Source organism: Taudactylus pleione, unplaced genomic scaffold (genome assembly GCF_031769625.1).
Source record: "Taudactylus pleione unplaced genomic scaffold, aTauple2 ptg001146l, whole genome shotgun sequence".
Classification (NCBI taxonomy): Eukaryota; Metazoa; Chordata; class Amphibia; order Anura; family Myobatrachidae; genus Taudactylus; species Taudactylus pleione.
In genome coordinates this window covers 59,809-78,111 of record NW_028285547.1, presented here as the reverse complement: position 1 = coordinate 78,111, position 18,303 = coordinate 59,809, and the positions used below count along the sequence as shown (strand labels likewise).

Genomic DNA, 18,303 nt, shown 5'->3' with positions numbered 1-18,303 from the left:
CAACTGCTACTATTCTGTATGTTGGCTATAATGCTCAGTATCTGTTCTTATTCTGTATATATAGTCAGCTACACAGTATAACTGCTACTATTCTGTATGTTCTGTATAATTGTCAGTATATGTTCTTATTCTGTATATATAGACAGCTACACAGTACAACTGCTACTATTCTGTATGTTGGCTATAATGCTCAGTATATGTTCTTATTCTGTATATATAGACAGCTACACAGTACAACTGCTACTATTCTGTATGTTGGCTATAATGCTCAGTATATGTTCTTATTCTGTATATATAGACAGCTACACAGTACAACTGCTACTATTCTGTATGTTCTGTATAATTGTCAGTATATGTTCTTATTCTGTATATATAGACAGCTACACAGTACAACTGCTACTATTCTGTATGTTGGCTATAATGCTCAGTATATGTTCTTATTCTGTATATATAGACAGCTACACAGTACAACTGCTACTATTCTGTATGTTCTGTATAATTGTCAGTATATGTTCTTATTCTGTATATATAGACAGCTACACAGTACAACTGCTACTATTCTGTATGTTTTGTATAATTGTCAGTATATGTTCTTATTCTGTATATATAGACAGCTACACAGTACAACTGCTACTATTCTGTATGTTGGCTATAATGCTCAGTATCTGTTCTTATTCTGTATATATAGACAGCTACACAGTACAACTGCTACTATTCTGTATGTTCTGTATAATTGTCAGTATATGTTCTTATTCTGTATATATAGACAGTTACACAGTACAACTGCTACTATTCTGTATGTTGGCTATAATGCTCAGTATCTGTTCTTATTCTGTATATATAGTCAGCTACACAGTACAACTACTACTATTCGTTATGTTGGCTATAATGCTCAGTATCTGTTCTTATTCTGTATATATAGACAGCTACACAGTACAACTGCTACTATTCTGTATGTTTTGTATAATTGTCAGTATATGTTCTTATTCTGTATATATAGACAGCTACACAGTACAACTGCTACTATTCTGTATGTTCTGTATAATTGTCAGTATATGTTCTTATTCTGTATATATAGACAGCTACACAGTACAACTGCTACTATTCTGTATGTTGGCTATAATGCTCAGTATCTGTTCTTATTCTGTATATATAGACAGCTACACAGTACAACTGCTACTATTCTGTATGTTGGCTATAATGCTCAGTATATCTTCTTATTCTGTATATATAGACAGCTACACAGTACAACTGCTACTATTCTGTATGTTCTGTATAATTGTCAGTATATGTTCTTATTCTGTATATATAGACAGTTACACAGTACAACTGCTACTATTCTGTATGTTGGCTATAATGCTCAGTATCTGTTCTTATTCTGTATATATAGACAGCTACACAGTACAACTGCTACTATTCTGTATGTTGGCTATAATGCTCAGTATATCTTCTTATTCTGTATATATAGACAGCTACACAGTACAACTGCTACTATTCTGTATGTTTTGTATAATTGTCAGTATATGTTCTTATTCTGTATATATAGTCAGCTACACAGTACAACTGCTACTATTCTGTATGTTGGCTATAATGCTCAGTATCTGTTCTTATTCTGTATATATAGACAGCTACACAGTACAACTGCTACTATTCTGTATGTTGGCTATAATGCTCAGTATATCTTCTTATTCTGTATATATAGACAGCTACACAGTACAACTGCTACTATTCTGTATGTTGGCTATAATGCTCAGTATATCTTCTTATTCTGTATATATAGACAGCTACACAGTACAACTGCTACTATTCTGTATGTTTTGTATAATTGTCAGTATATGTTCTTATTCTGTATATATAGACAGCTACACAGTACAACTGCTACTATTCTGTATGTTGGCTATAATGCTCAGTATCTGTTCTTATTCTGTATATATAGTCAGCTACACAGTACAACTGCTACTATTCTGTATGTTGGCTATAATGCTCAGTATATGTTCTTATTCTGTATATATAGTCAGCTACACAGTACAACTGCTACTATTCTGTATGTTGGCTATAATGCTCAGTATCTGTTCTTATTCTGTATATATAGTCAGCTACACAGTACAACTGCTACTATTCTGTATGTTGGCTATAATGCTCAGTATCTGTTCTTATTCTGTATATATAGACAGCTACACAGTATAACTGCTACTATTCTGTATGTTGGCTATAATGCTCAGTATCTGTTCTTATTCTGTATATATAGACAGCTACACAGTACAACTGCTATTGCATTAATAGATTTAGCTGTAATTCTCATTATCGGTTGTTAATCTGTATATATAGACAGCTGACAACCGCACACTGCGGACAATGACACCGCCAGTTTTCCAGCATATAAAGGTGCGCAGGAAATTATGTACAGCACACCATAATAGGCAAATGTATGTGCAGCCATACACTGCGGGGGACACGGGACCCCTCCCACCGGCCCTTACACAGATATGTTGCTTATTTTGCAGGAGGAAATTGTTCTTCTCCTCAGTTTGTTTCTCTGTCCTATTCTGTGCAGGAATGGGGTACAGAGGGGCAGGTGCCATAGACATGCCCATGATATAAGGTGCCCGCACTCCTAGATCCACACCTTATACCCCCCTCCTATATCTCCAGTCTCCCCAGCAGACTCAGGGAAGAGGATTTAACAGCAGTATAAAAGTCCTCCCATTTCTGCAGTGGTCACATCTTGCAAATGGGTGTAGTACCCCAAGGCCACCTATAGGGTGCGCTGTGCCAGGAATGTAAATGGACACAGGCATTGCTTAGGGGCTGTAATAGCAGCGTAGACGGCTGACGTAGTATATAGCACACAGGGCACTGACTCATCACTTTCTCTCTGCCGTGTGACGGTGACTCTGCCTGTTTATTAAACGACGCAGTCACTGGAGTAGAATTACTCTGCACTACTGAGCAATGCCAGGGAGGGGGGCTCTGAGCACAGAGATCCCTCGCGCCAGGGGGTGGGCTGGCAATTAGCTGGAGTACACAAGACTTAATTACACCTCACCCAGGATTTGGGGAAGATCGGGTCTGCACTGAGGGCCTGATTCAGACCCGGACGCTCTGAACGAGCGCCCGCTCTGAATCAGGGCGTTTTTTTATTTTTTTTTGGTGCGTTATCACCCACAGCTTATGCAAGCGTCCATGATGATGGTCGCGATTGTCAAGACCATCGCGACCATCGGGCTTGCGACGAGACCCTGCGGTAGGGTCTCGCTGCCGCAAGCCCTGGAGTGATTTTGGCTCTATCAGAGCCAAAATCACTCCCACTGACATCACTAGTGATGTCAATGGGGTCGGACCCAGACGGTAGGCGTTCCCATGGGAACGCCTCCATCTGGGCTGCCACGCCCCCGGCACGCCCACCCACCAAAGGGGCGTGCTGTCACTCACTCGCCGGGTCTCGAGCATGCGCACGACGGAGCAGCCTCCGTCGTGCGCATGTGCATTTGGGTACCTTCGACCCACTTGCGAGCGTCCTGCGCTAGCGAGCGGGTCTGAATGAGACCCTGAGTTCTCTCTTCTGTAATCACATTATATGAAGGAAACAGATTTTATAGAGATAAATAGCGCGGATTGTAGCAGGGATCATGTGACCGGTTCTCCAACTTTCCCAAACTTCTCCTGTTCTTCTAATGTTAAAGTAACACAATCTCAGTATGGCCTCGCATCTCCTCCTCCCCTAATGTATCCCCACTCTTCCATACAGCTCTCCCCTTTTATACTCTGTACTGTGCTATATGGGACAGTGCTGGTTTCCCCTATACAGACCATGTTTCCAAACAGCTCTCCCCCTCATACACTGTACTGTGCTATATGTGATAGTGATACTGTGAGGCTTATAGGGGAATTCAATATGGAGCGATAAGTCCGTTTTTTGCGTTAATATCGCACCTATGACGTCATTATCGCAGGTTTCAGTTTTACACTGTATTCAATTTCAAAGACTTTTCGCAGGTTGGAAAAGTCTTTGAAAAAAAACGTGGGATAACTTTTCACCACTGAATAGGTGGCGAAAAAAGTGCAGAATTGGGGTTTAGGGGTGCAGGCTTAAAAAAAATAGCCTGCACCCCTGGGAATGACATTTTAAAAATAACTGTCAAAAAAAAAAAAAAAGGGACACCCCAAAAAATTTATTTAAAAATTGGGGTGAAAAAAAAAAAAAAGGGAAAAAATTGTTTAACAATAGGGAAATAGGTTCAGGGCTATTCTGTAAGTATGCGGCAGGTGTTTTCTAGAATAGGCTATTAGCGGCAGGTGTTTTCTAGAATAGATTTATAGCGGCAGGTGCACAGTTGCAGAATTTTAAAAAAATAACTTTAGGGACATAAAAATATGCTAGTACCCATTTTCATGTACCCCAAATTTGATGGGACCACTTAAAAAAACGGAAAAAAAAACCTAAGTGCTCTTCTGCATCACTTCTTCAATGTCGGGAAAAAACAAGAGATATGGTAAGAACTTACCTTTGTTATCTCTGTTTCTACGAAGTCCATAGGGTCCACAGGGTGACCTTGGGGGTATAGCTGGATCCTGGATCCTCGGGCACCACGGAGTTAAAGCTTTTAGCTGCTCCCAGGATGCACTTGGGTCCAACCTCCCCTATACCCCGCCCCCGAGCCACAGGCACCTCAGTTGGTAAGCAGCCCAGGCCGGAGGAGGAGACGAAACAGAGAGAAGGAAGACTGGAACACACAAGAACCATACTCACAGAAATGGGAGACGGAAAACCGGTGACCAGTCACAGAGCCCATATGAAGCCAGGTGCGTCAGGGCGGGTGCCCTGTGGACCCTATGGACTTCGTAGAAACAGAGATAACAAAGGTAAGTTCTTACCATATCTCTTGTTTTCTACTTCAGGGTCCATAGGGGTCCACAGGGTGACCTTGGGGATGTCCCAAAGCAGTCCAACTAAGGGCGGGGACGCTCCTGTGCTGATAGGAGAACCCGGCGCCCAAAGGATGCATCCTGAGAGGCAAAGGTGTCAAACGCATAGAACCTCAAAAAGGTCTGAATGGAAGACCAGGTGGCCGCCTTACAGAGCTGAACAGCAGAGGCGCCACGGCTAGCATCCCAAGAAGGTCCCACGGACCGAGTGGAATGAGCCTTAACCGAGGCTGGAACAGGTAAACCCTCCTGCATATAAGCCTCAATAATAACAGAACGAAGCCAACGGGCTAGAGTCTGTTTGTTGGCAGGCCAACCCCTCTTGTGAAAACCAAAGAGGATAAACAAAGAATCCGACTTCCTCACAGAACTAGTCCGGTCCACATAAACCTGGAGTGCCCTTACAACGTCTAAGGAAGTCTCCCCAGCCGAAAGATCAGGTGACTGAAAGGCTGGTACAACAATTTCCTGATTAATGTGGAACCTGGAAACCACCTTAGGCAGGAAATCAGGACGAGTGCGAAGCACCGCTCTGTCCTGATGAAAAATCAGAAAAGGGGGACGACAAGAAAGCGCCCCCAAATCTGAAACCCTCCTGGCAGAAGCAATTGCCAAGAGGAAAACAGTTTTAAAAGTTAGCCACTTGAGCTCCACTGACTCCAAGGGCTCAAAAGGAGGACCCTGTAAGGCCCTAAGAACCACCGCCAAATCCCACGGGGCCACAGGTGGCACAAAGGGAGGCTGGATTCTCAAAACACCCTGGAAAAAGGTGTGTACGTCCGGCATAGCAGCGATCCTGCACTGGAACCACACCGACAGACCAGACACGTGTACCTTCAGTGAAGAAAGACGTAATCCTAAGTCCAAACCGGACTGAAGGAAAGCCAGAATACGCGAAACTCGGAACACCTGGGGATCATAGTTTCTGGCCTCGCACCACTGAAAGTAAGTGTGCCACACTCTGTGATAGATCCTCGCGGAAGCAGGCTTGCGCGCCCTCAGCATGGTGGTAATAACGGAGCTAGAAAAGCCCCGAGACCTCAGGACGGCTGTCTCAAGAGCCACGCCGTCTAAGATAGTCGACCCAGATCCGAGTGAAGACAGGGCCCCTGAGACAACAGGTCCCGCCGTTGAGGTAGGAGGTACGGAGCGTCGATGGACAGGCTCCGCAGATCGGAGTACCACGGCCTTCTGGGCCACGCTGGGGCCACCAGGATCAGTGTGCCTCCGTCCTGTTTGAACTTGCGCAGGACCCGAAGCAGCAGAGATATCGGAGGGAACAAGTAAGCCAGTTGAAACAGCCATTTCACCGACAGCGCGTCTATCAGACTTGCGCCTGCGTCCCTTGTCCTTGACCCGTACACAGGCAGCTTGTGATTGTAACGGGACGCCATCAGGTCCAGTTCTGGCAGCCCCCACTTGTCCACGAGTAGTTGGAATACCTCTGGATGAAGCGACCATTCCCCGGGATGCACATCGTAACGGCTGAGGAAGTCTGCCTCCCAATTGAGGACTCCTGGGATGAAAACTGCCGAGAGAGCTGGAAGATAGCGCTCCGCCCAAGCCAGGACGCGGGACACCTCCGACATCGCAGCTCGACTGCGAGTCCCTCCCTGGTGATTGATGTACGCCACCGTGGTGGCGTTGTCTGACTGCACCTGAAACCCCCTTCCGTGAAGAGCGGTGCCGGACGACTGCAGGGCTCTGTATACTGCCCGCAGTTCCAGGATGTTGATGGGAAGAATCGCTTCCTCCGCCGACCAACGACCCTGAAGTGACAAGGAGCCTGTCACCGCCCCCCAACCCCGGAGACTGGCATCTGTCGTGAGCAGAACCCATTCCGGGATCCAAAAGGGGCGCCCCTCCAGGAGATGCGCTGTCTGCAGCCACCAGGCTAGGGACAGACGCACCTCCGAGGACAACACCAGCATCTGAGAGCGGATCCTGTGTGGCAATCCGTTCCATTCTGAAAGAATCAGCCCCTGCAGGGGCCTGGAATGGAACTGGGCAAACTCCACCATGTCGAATGCCGACACCATGGACCCCAAAACTCTCATCGCTGAGTGCACCGACACTCTGCCACTGCTCAGACAACTGTGAATCCGCAGCTGTAAGGAGGAGACCTTCTCTGGAGTCAGAAAAATCCGTTGCTGACGAGAGTCCAGCAGGGCCCCCAAATGAACCATCCGTTGTGATGGGATGAGGGAGGATTTCTTCCAGTTGATCAACCAGCCGTGCGCCTGTAGACAAGCGACCGTCAGGTGGAGATGCTGGATCAGTACCTCCGGGGAGCTTGCCAGCAAGAGGAGGTCGTCTAGATACGGTAGCAACCGTATCCCCTGGCTCCGAAGGTGAGCCGCCATGACCTTGGTAAATACCCTTGGTGCCGTGGAGAGACCAAAGGGTAGAGCCCTGAATTGGTAGTGGTTGTGGAGAATAGCAAACCGCAGAAACCGTTGGTGCGATGTTGCTATAGGCACATGGAGGTAGGCGTCCTGGATATCCAGGGAGACCATATAATCCCCCGGTTCCATCGCCAGTATGATGGAACGCAAAGTTTCCATCCTGAATTTGGGAACCCTGAGAAACCTGTTCAGGGACTTCAAATTGAGGATGGGGCGATGAGAGCCATTGGGTTTCTGCACCAGAAACAGCGTAGAGTAATACCCCATCCCACGTTGAGACTGTGGTACGGGTATAATGACCCCCGCCGTCAGCAAGGCCTCTATGGCTTCCTGAACCTGCAAGGCCTTGGTTTTGTCCTGAGAAGGACTTGTGCAAAAAAACTGGCAAGGCGGCCTGTGCCGAAAAGACAGGGCGTACCCCTGGGAGACCACTTCTCGCACCCAGGCATCCGTGGTGGTATTGTGCCAGCACTGGGCGAATTGAAGAAGTCGGCCTCCCACTCTGGGGTCCCCCAGAGGGAGGCCCGTCCCATCACGCAGAAGGCTTATCTTCTGGCTTGGAAGAAGGGCGCCTAGCACTCCAGGCTTGCTTCTTTGGCTTTGAGGCAGTCTTGGGTGCAGACTGCCTCGGGAAGGACTGACCCTTTGCCTTGCCCTGAACCCGAAAGGAACGAAACGCCGAGCTCCGGACCTTAGCAGGTGTAGTAGCTGAAGGGAGGAAGGCTGACCTGGATTTTGCCAGGGTATCTACTATTTAGTCCAGGTCCGGACCAAATAGTAATTCCCCATTAAAAGGTAAGGCCTCCAAGCCTTTCTTTGAATCCGCGTCTGCTCTCCAAGACCGCAACCACAAGGATCTACGAGCAGACACTGCTGCCGCCGAAACCCTAGAGGTCAACAGGCTAGCATCCAAAGATGCTTCTCCAATGTAGGAGGCGGCATCTCTCATCTGTCCTAACAACGCCCTCTGGACGTCCGGAGATTCATCCGTAAACGTGTCCTCCAAGGCGTTGGCCCACCCCTCAATGGCCTTGGCCACCCAGGAGATGGCCATGGACGGCCGGGCTACAGCCCCTGAGAGAGAATAAATAGACTTTAGACAAGTCTCCACCTTCCTGTCCGTAGGATCCTTCAGCGAGGATATAGACGGCAATGGCAAAGTAGCACTCCTGATGAGGCGTGTTACATGGGAATCGACTGCAGGCGGAGTTTCCCATTTCTTACAATGCGCTTCCGGGAATGGATAATTGGACGCCAAGCGTTTCTGTGGCAGGAAACGCTTACTGGGCGTCTGCCAGGCCACCGCCATGTGATCAGTCAACTGATCAGACAAGGGGAACGCTGTAGAAGTAACCTTAGCCTTTTTAAAACTAGGATACCTTGACTTGGGAGCGGGTGCCTCATCCTCAATCAGAAGAATAGCCCGCACCGCCTTAATCAGAGCCCGCACATTGATGGAAGACTTAGTGTCTACCTCCTGGACTGAGGCATCTGAGGCTGAGTCATCCTGTACCTCACCATCATCCGAGAACCCCTCAGAATCCGAAAGATGCGCAGCCTGTGCCATGACTGAGCGTTTAGACGCCCTGGAGGGCACGTCACTGCGCAACATCGACTGAAAAGCCGAAGATGCTGCCGCCAAATCTTGGACAGTGTGGGAAAGCGCATCCACCCAGGGTGGAGGAGCTGTCACAGGAGCCTGAAACGGCACCACAGCCGGCTGTGCCACAGGGGTGGACTGAATATACATTGGCAACCCCGCATAGGGACCAACAGACTGAGACCCCGGGGGAGTCTGCAATAATTGTGGGACACCCGGGGAATGGGGGATGGCAGGCTGGGGCAACGCCCTAGTAGGGGCGGCAGTCGGGACCGACAGACGGTCCGCGATGGACACCAGCACCTGGGAAAACATCGCCCATGGTGGCTCCTGCGAAATGGGAGGTTTAGACGTACCAGGGACCGCCTGGCACCGTCCGCACAGGCCGTCCTGTGACAAATCCTCCCTATCCACTCCTGCAGAACAGCGCCTGCAGGAGAACAATACCGGAGCCCCGGAGTGCTCAATCTCCTCCTCAGACATGACTTAGGAAGAAAACGTGCGCACTCACCAGTGTGCTGAACAACAGCCCACAATATGGCACCGTGTAGCACACAACTGTATGTGACGGACCTCACAAATACGTGATCTATATAGGTGAGGTCAGTAGAAACACCCTTCCCCCGCACACCTGTAGGGCTTGTAGGAGAAGGAAACGGATAGGTACAGGCTGACAGTAAGTAGAAAAAAGACACAGACAGGCAGCACTAGCAAAAGTCACATACCATGCAGGAAGATATACTCACTGCACCTTTCCACTACAATCAACCTCCCAGATTCAGTGTCTGGGAGGGCTATAGCGCTGTGTACACTGTCCTTCTGCAGGGGAGAGGTACACAGGGGGACCGGTCCGCGTGCTCCCTGAGAGTATCCACGCTGCCACAGAGAAAATGGCCGCTGGAGACCTCAGAGGAGGAGTGGCCCGAGTAGCTGCAGCTCAGCGACGCCAGACTACGGGCTGAAAGGCGCGCTGAGCTGAGGGGAGGAGCCGCTGACAGGGAAGGCTTCCTCCCCTGGCTAGCATATTAACCCCCGGGTTGCCGGCATCCCGCTTGCCGCGATATTAACCCTGGTGGTCTAGTGGTCTGGCGGGGTATGCCTCCGCTGGAGGGGGGGCCCGCCGCCACCGCTAGCGCCCCCGGTCTGTCCCCTAGACCGGGGGCATGGGACTGCATTTAAAAGGAACCCGCGCACCGCCGCTAATCAGCGGTGCGCGGCTTACCTGATCTCCCCGGCGTCTTCCGGCAGCAGTCCCGGGGGAAGCCAGAGTCCGGCTAGTACAGACTCTGGCTTCCCCCGCCGCGATCCCCAGTTCAGTGCTGGCGTCGCGGCGCCAGCAGGGAGAAGGAGCGGCAGCGTGGGCGTCTGTACAGACAGCCCAGCGCTGCTGCTCTAGAGAAAAAAACTAATAGTAAAAAATAAATAAATTTAACTAAGTTAAATAAAAAAAAATTAAAAGCTTTAGGGGGCTGCTCCTGCAGCCCACCCCGCAGGGTGACCCGACTCCGGCCGGGCACCATCTAAAACTGAGGTGCCTGTGGCTCGGGGGCAGGGTATAGGGGAGGTTGGACCCAAGTGCATCCTGGGAGCAGCTAAAAGCTTTAACTCCGTGGTGCCCGAGGATCCAGCTATACCCCCAAGGTCACCCTGTGGACCCCTATGGACCCTGAAGTAGAAAAACACCTGCTGCGGCTATTTAAATCCCAGACTTTCATTTGCAGGCTAAAAACGGGGGTACCCATAGTGATCCCCCATGTTTTTACAGCTTTAGGGGGGGTCCTACAATTTTTTTAAGGAAAATTTCGTAATTTAACGAAAATCCCACTTCGCAGGCTCCCGTTTTCGTAGGTTTCATATTGAATACAGGGATAAGCGGGCGCGCGCCCGATACTTTATCCCAGGTAAAAGCTCCGATATGAAACGTAAACTTCGACAGCGAAGTTTACGTTTCATATTGAATACCCCTCTTAGTGTGTTATAAGGGGCATTATTGTGTGGCATGAGTTATAAGGGGCATTACTGTGTGGCATAATGAGTTATAAAAGGCATAATATGTAAGGGGCATTACTGTACGTCATAATGTGTTATAAGGTACATTACTGTGTGGCATAATGTGTAAGGGTCATTGCTATGTGGCATAATGTGTAAGTGTCATTACTGTGTGGCATATTTTGTAAGGGGCATTACTGTGTGGCATAATGTGTAAGGGGCATTACTGTGTGGCATAATGTGTTATAAGGGGCATTAATGTGTAATGGGCATTACTGTGTGTCAATGTGTTATAAGGGGCATTAATGTGTAAGGGGCATTACTGTGGCATGAGTTATAAGGTGCATTACTGTGTGTCATAATGTGTAAGGGGCATTGCTGTGTGGCATATTGTGTAAGGGGCATTGCTGTGTGGCATATTGTGTAAGGGGCATTACTGTGTGGCATATTGTGTTATAAGGGGCATTACTGTGTGTCAAAATGTGTAAGGGGCATTACTGTGTGGCATAATGTGTAAGGAGCATTACTGTGTGGCATAATGTGCTATAAGGGGCATTACTGTGTGGCAGCTGAGCAGATGTAGATCTACAGTCTTCCCTATGAGGCACCTGGCAGCATCCCCAATTGGAAAGTGATGACAAAATAGGCCGCATTCCCAATCTCCCCAAAACTATGCTCAGTCCCTTTAAGGTCTCCGAAGCTGTTGCAAACCCCACTTTACCGAATGTGAACCCTATGTTTGGATTTCAGATAAGCTTTGGTACGCACACTATATTTTGAGCACCTTACTATCAGGCGCATGTCTTTTTAACCTTTTACAGAAATTCTTCACCTATTTGTCATATGGATTCATAAAAAGACTGCTGCCGCCTTTTACCCTAAGGACTGGCGTTTCTTATGGACTTTTAGGTTAAATATTTCTGCATTGCACTGGAGTTTATATCTATGTACACATTATCTTTTATTGTTAGAATTGTTATTGTAAAGCGACTTGTGTGCTGTCCTTACACACACCTTCTTGTGATATATAGATATCTAAGATCTCTCTCTCTCTATATATAATATTAATATTTAAATATATGCCTGCAATGAACTCTTTTAGACTATGATTTTGTAAAAGTTCTATATTAGCTACTTATTACCTAAAAGAGTTCCCAATAAGAGTTCTATCCTTCCCGTTATAGGGTCATCAATCATATACCGCTAGGGAGCACCTCCAGCTAAATTCCTTAAGTTGCAATGAGAGAACATAACCGGAGTAGCTGGTTGTACGGAACCATCCCCCTTTCCCACACACAGCACTTTCTCACTGATCCGGCCTATCAGGCAGGTGCCTGGGGACCCTTACCTGTGATAGTCCCGGGGATGAAGCATGCCCTGGCGGGGTGGCTGCTAGATTTGGGTGCCCCTTGCTTAGGTCATGTGTAGAATAGGGGGAGGGGCCTGGTGGTCCTGGCTGCCTTGCTACCTGTGCTGCAACCTGCAGGGAATAAAACATTATTAGATAGATGTCCTCTTACGATGCTGCAATCCAGGCAATGTAGGAAACATCGGCCCAAACACCAATCACACTGAGCCGTAAACATGTTGGAGTTCTAGGACATGGCTGCGGTAGGCTGCGGAACTTTCCTGCCAGTGGAAGAATCCGCTGCATCAGTCTGGTCCTAGAAGTGAAGGTAAAATGTTTGCAGACACGGCTATAGGGGGCAATGGCGACACAGAGGGGTAATGGAGCCGATTATAATCTCAGGGCAGGAACCCTAATGATATCAATGGATGCGCAGTTCCAGGCTCCTTATATGACCCTGCTGCTCTTACAGGACTCATGAAAACCATATTTTGTCCCAGGCGCTGTTATTTCTGATCAGGAGTAGGCTGGTGACACAGCCACGTACGGCTACATCTTATACCGGCCATGGCGGGTGGCCATACATTCGCCCAGCGTAGGATCTGTATGAGACAGGTGAGCAGAACACAGACTATGATGATGGACGCCAGGCTCCATGGATGCTCTGGGCTTATAGACGGGAGGATGAATGCACTGGTTCCCAGTCTGCTGAAATCACCCAGGGAAACGCACAAGGCCTGGAGTGGAAGGATGAGTGACGTGCCAGCTATACCTGTACAGACATTAACTCCCCGTAGACCAGGGGTTCCCAACCACGCTCCTCAAGGCACGCTAACAGTCCAGGTTTTAAGGATAGCCATACTTGAGCACAGGTGACTTAATTAGTACCTCAGTTATTTTGATTCAACCATCTGTGCTTAAGCCTGGATATCACCAAAACCAGGACTGTTAGTGTGCCTTGAGGAATCACTGCTGTAGACCAGAGGTTCTCAAACTCGGTCCTCAGGACTTCACACAGGTCACGTTTTTCTGGTCACCCAACAGCTGCACAGGTGTAGTCATTACTCACGGAGACATTTTAAAAGATCCACAGTTGGAGATAATTATTTCACTTGTGATTCTGTGAGGAGACCTGGAAAACATGCACTGTTTGGGGTCCATGAGGACAGAGTTTGAGAGCCTGTGCTGTAGACCATCAGTAACACAACTGCCCTCCATAGACTGCAATACATATGATGAATACCATGAGATAGCACACTATAGCCAAAGCCGGCTTCCTAGCACTGCTCCGTACACAGCCAGTCACTCAGGTGAGAGGATGGACCCGGTGGTGACCTGGCCTTAGGATCACACCACACCCAGCAGATCGCAGCCACCAGCGCCCTGGACGTTCCGGATCTCTCGGAGGTTCCTGCTGATCATCCCGGGCCCACGTGTCAGGAGTTACAATTTATTTACCACAGATACTCTGATGCCGACACATGGATACAAAAAAGCATCTTCTCAATGACTTACAGATAAAAACAGACTGGTCCAACACTGGAAGCACCAATAGGTGCGGGTACAGCTGGGTCGGTCCAGGTCTCAGCCAGCTCCACACAAATCCAGGCATAGCAGATCCCTCTCAGACTCTAGACGTGCCCCAACTCTGCTGGACGGGCTTCTCACTAACACCCGACCTTCTCACACCAATACTTACTGTACAACCTGTTCTTGTCAAATTTGTGACTTTCTTTTTACCTTTTAGGAAAGGCTTCAGTTTGATAAATCTGCGTAAACTTCGTGCTCATTGATGCCGTCAAAAACCATTAATCTTGCTTTAACTGTACTTTGATCTTCACGATGAAGCACTTATTGTAAATTTACCAGCTCTAGAACCTCAGACTAACACGGAATAAATGTGTATCCCCTTATCACTATTGTCTTTTTGTGTATGATTAACACAAAGCTTTCGAGCAGTTTTGGAAAACTTTCGTGTTGTTGAATTACATTTATTCTTCAATAAATCCATATTTATTTCATGATACTTTCTGTAGGCAGTATATATACAGGGGTCTACCATGTGATGTGCATATAGTGCAGATATTTGTAGCTCACCACCATGGTACATCCCAAATGCAGACCCTAGGGATGACCAGCCCTATCCTGGAACATCATATCCTCCACCTATGTGCAGGGGGAGGAGGCCAGCGTCAGCAGATACTTACAGTGCTGTAGACAGCGGACACGGCCGAGGGGGAGAAGATCCGTTCATCTAGACTCTGCGGCAGGGCTCCCCGAGAAAGTCTGTGACATTGGTGATTAAGGAAGACAAGCTGGAGTGACATACACTAGTGCTGGGGAGGCCGCTCCAGGCTTCTCTGGAATAAGATTAGGGCTCCAACAATTACTGGTGTACACATACGCTACATATGAAGGCAATGACAATGCCTTCATCGGCTTTAGCAATGCATCTTGCATCTGCGGGCACTACAGAACCCTCACACACAGGTGCCAGCAGCAGGCATTACAGAACCCTCACACACAGGTGCCAGCAGCAGGCATTACAGAACCCTCACACACAGGTGCCAGCAGCAGGCATTACAGAACCCTCACACACAGGTTTCCGCAGCACACAGGTGCTGGCAGCAGGCACTACAGGACTCACACACAGGTGCCAGCAGCAGGCACTACAGGACCCTCACACACAGGTGCCAGCAGCAGGCACTACAGGACCCTCATACACACAGGTGCCAGCAGCAAGCACTACAGGACCCTCATACAGACAGGTGCCAGCAGCAAGCACTACAGGACCCTCACACACAGGTGCCAGCAGCAGGCACTACAGAACCCTCACACATGTGCCAGCAGCAGGCACTACACACAGGTGCCAGCAGCGGGTACTACAGAACCCTCACAGACAGGTGCCGGCAGCGGGCATTAGAGGACCCTCACACACAGGTGCAGTCAGCGGGCACAAAAGGACCCTCACACACAGGTGCCAGTAGCAGGCACTACATGACCCTCATACACACAGGTGCCAGCAGCAGGCACTACAGGACCCTCACACACACAGGTGCCAGCAGCGGGCACTACAGAACCCTCACACACAGGTGCCAGCAGCAAGCACTACAGAACCCTCATACACACAGGTGCCAGCAGCGGGCACTACAGGACACACACACGCAGGTGCCAGCAGCGGGCACTACAGGACACACACACAGGTGCCAGCAGCAAGCACTACAGAACCCTCACACATGTGCCAGCAGCAGGCACTACACCCAGGTGCCAGCAGCGGGTACTACAGAACCCTCACAGACAGGTGCCAGCAGCAAGCACTACAGGACCCTCATACAAACAGGTGCCAGCAGCAAGCACTACAGGACCCTCATACAAACAGGTGCCAGCAGCAAGCACTACAGGACCCTCACACACAGGTGCCAGCAGCTGGCACTACAGGACCCTCACACACAGGTGCCAGCAGCAAGCACTACAGGACCCTCACACACAGGTGCCAGCAGCAGGCACTACAGGACCCTCACACACAGGTGCCAGCAGCAGGCACTACAGGACCCTCACACATGTGCCAGCAGCAGGCACTACACACAGGTGCCAGCAGCGGGTACTACAGAACCCTCACAGACAGGTGCCGGCAGCGGGCATTAGAGGACCCTCACACACAGGTGCAGTCAGCGGGCACAAAAGGACCCTCACACACAGGTGCCAGTAGCAGGCACTACATGACCCTCATACACACAGGTGCCAGCAGCAAGCACTACAGGACCCTCATACACACAGGTGCCAGCAGCAAGCACTACAGGACCCTCACACACAGGTGCCAGCAGCGGGCACTACAGAACCCTCATACACACAGGTGCCAGCAGCAAGCACTACAGAACCCTCATACACACAGGTGCCAGCAGCAAGCACTACAGAACCCTCATACACACAGGTGCCAGCAGCAAGCACTACAGAACCCTCATACACACAGGTGCCAGCAGCGGGCACTACAGGACACACACACGCAGGTGCCAGCAGCGGGCACTACAGGACACACACACGCAGGTGCCAGCAGCGGGCACTACAGGACACACACACAGGTGCCAGCAGCAAGCACTACAGAACCCTCACACATGTGCCAGCAGCAGGCACTACACCCAGGTGCCAGCAGCGGGTACTACAGAACCCTCACAGACAGGTGCCAGCAGCAAGCACTACAGGACCCTCATACAAACAGGTGCCAGCAGCAAGTACTACAGGACCCTCATACACATGTGCCAGCAGCAAGTACTACAGGACCCTCATACACACACAGGTGCCAGCAGCAGGCACTACAGGACCCTCATACACACAGGTGCCAGCAGCAAGCACTACAGAACCCTCATACACACAGGTGCCAGCAGCAAGCACTACAGAACCCTCATACACACGTGCCAGCAGCAGGCACTACAGGACTCTCACACACACAGGTGCCAGCAGCAGGCACTACAGAACCCTCATACACACAGGTGTCAGCAGCAGGCACTACAGGACCCTCACACACAGGTGCCAGCAGCAAGCACTAGAGGGCCCTCATACACACGTGCCAGCAGCAGGCACTACAGGACCCTCATTCACACAGGTGCCAGCAGCAAGTACTACAGGACCCTCATACACACAGATGCCAGCAGCAAGCACTACAGGACTCACATACACACAGGTGCCAGCAGCAGGCACTACAGGACCCTCATACACACAGGTGACAGCAGCAGGCACTACAGGACCCTCATACACACAGGTGACAGCAGCAGGCACTACAGGACCCTCATACACAGGTGCCAGCAGCAAGCACTACAGGACACACACACACACACACACACACACACACACACACACACACAGGTGCCAGCAGCAGGCACTACAAGACACACACACACACACAGGTGCCAGCAGCAGGCACTACAGGACTCTCACACACAGGTGCCAGCAGCAGGCACTACAGGACTCTCACACACAGGTGCCAGCAGCAGGCACTACAGAACCCTCATACACACAGGTGTCAGCAGCAGGCACTACAGGACCCTCACACACAGGTGCCAGCAGCAAGCACTACAGGACCCTCATACACACAGGTGCCAGCAGCAAGCACTACAGGACCCTCACACACAGGTGCCAGCAGCAAGCACTACAGGACCCTCACACACAGGTGCCAGCAGCAGGCACTACAGAACCCTCACACACAGGTGCCAGCAGCGGGCACTAGAGGACCCTCACACACAGGTGCAGTCAGCGGGCACAAAAGGACCCTCACACACAGGTGCTAGAGCGGAACACACCTCTCACTACACACAAAGGAGGAAATCCGTAGCACACAACACACACCATAGCAGAGGCTGGTGCCAACATCGCTGCGGCTAGGTACAATGAGAGCCTTGTTTGTCTGAACTCTCCTCCTCACAATTACTAAACTGAAAACGGTTTATCCAGCCTGAAATCACAGGCAGCAATTACAGCCCTATTTCCTCATTTCCAAGAATGAAAAAAATATCCAGCTGGAGCAAGTGTCACAGAGAGACGTATGATCTGCAGTTACAGCCATGGAATAGACAGTAAGCTGTTTATGGAGCCATGTGCCGGGAAAATACATCATCATACACAGCAAAGACCTGGCTTCAATGCAAGTACGGGATAGACATTAGGCTGTGTATGGAGCCATGTGCCGGGAAAATACATCATCATACACAAGACCTGGCTTCAATGCAAGTACGGGATAGAGATTAGGCTGAAAACCGAGCGTATTCAGCTCTGGCGATTTCTGGAGAGAGGTTCAGGATATGGCACTAAGCCCCAGTGCCCAGGACACAAGACACCTTGTGTTATGCCAGTCACCGCCATCGTCTGTTGCTATAGGGCTGAAGTCAGGACCCTCCCCAATGCCCTGAGCGTGGAGCACAGCACAGGATAGTCAGCATACTGGATTTACTAAGAGGGGGGGGGGGGGGTCTCCTCAATAGCTAAAGCAGCACTAATATCAGGGCTAGACGGAGTGCAGGCCGGCGAGCAGGGCCCTCTCACCT

The 18,303-nt window shown here is 49.7% G+C and overlaps 1 protein-coding gene across 5 annotated transcripts in view; it reads right to left on the bottom strand.

The window, feature by feature from the left end:
* Positions 1 to 18,303, bottom strand: part of EIF4G3 (eukaryotic translation initiation factor 4 gamma 3) — a 127,392-nt gene that overhangs the window by 84,569 nt on the left and 24,520 nt on the right. For 4 of the 5 annotated variants that reach the window (XM_088462079.1, XM_088462080.1, XM_088462081.1 and 1 more), the window contains exons 2-3: positions 14,476 to 14,554; positions 12,269 to 12,400 (exon numbers count right to left, since the gene is read on the bottom strand). In XM_088462079.1, coding sequence (XP_088318205.1) covers positions 12,269 to 12,400; positions 14,476 to 14,554 — 211 coding nt within the window. The remainder of the gene's footprint in view (positions 1 to 12,268; positions 12,401 to 14,475; positions 14,555 to 18,303) is intronic. The other variant, XM_088462083.1, reaches the window with a different exon arrangement.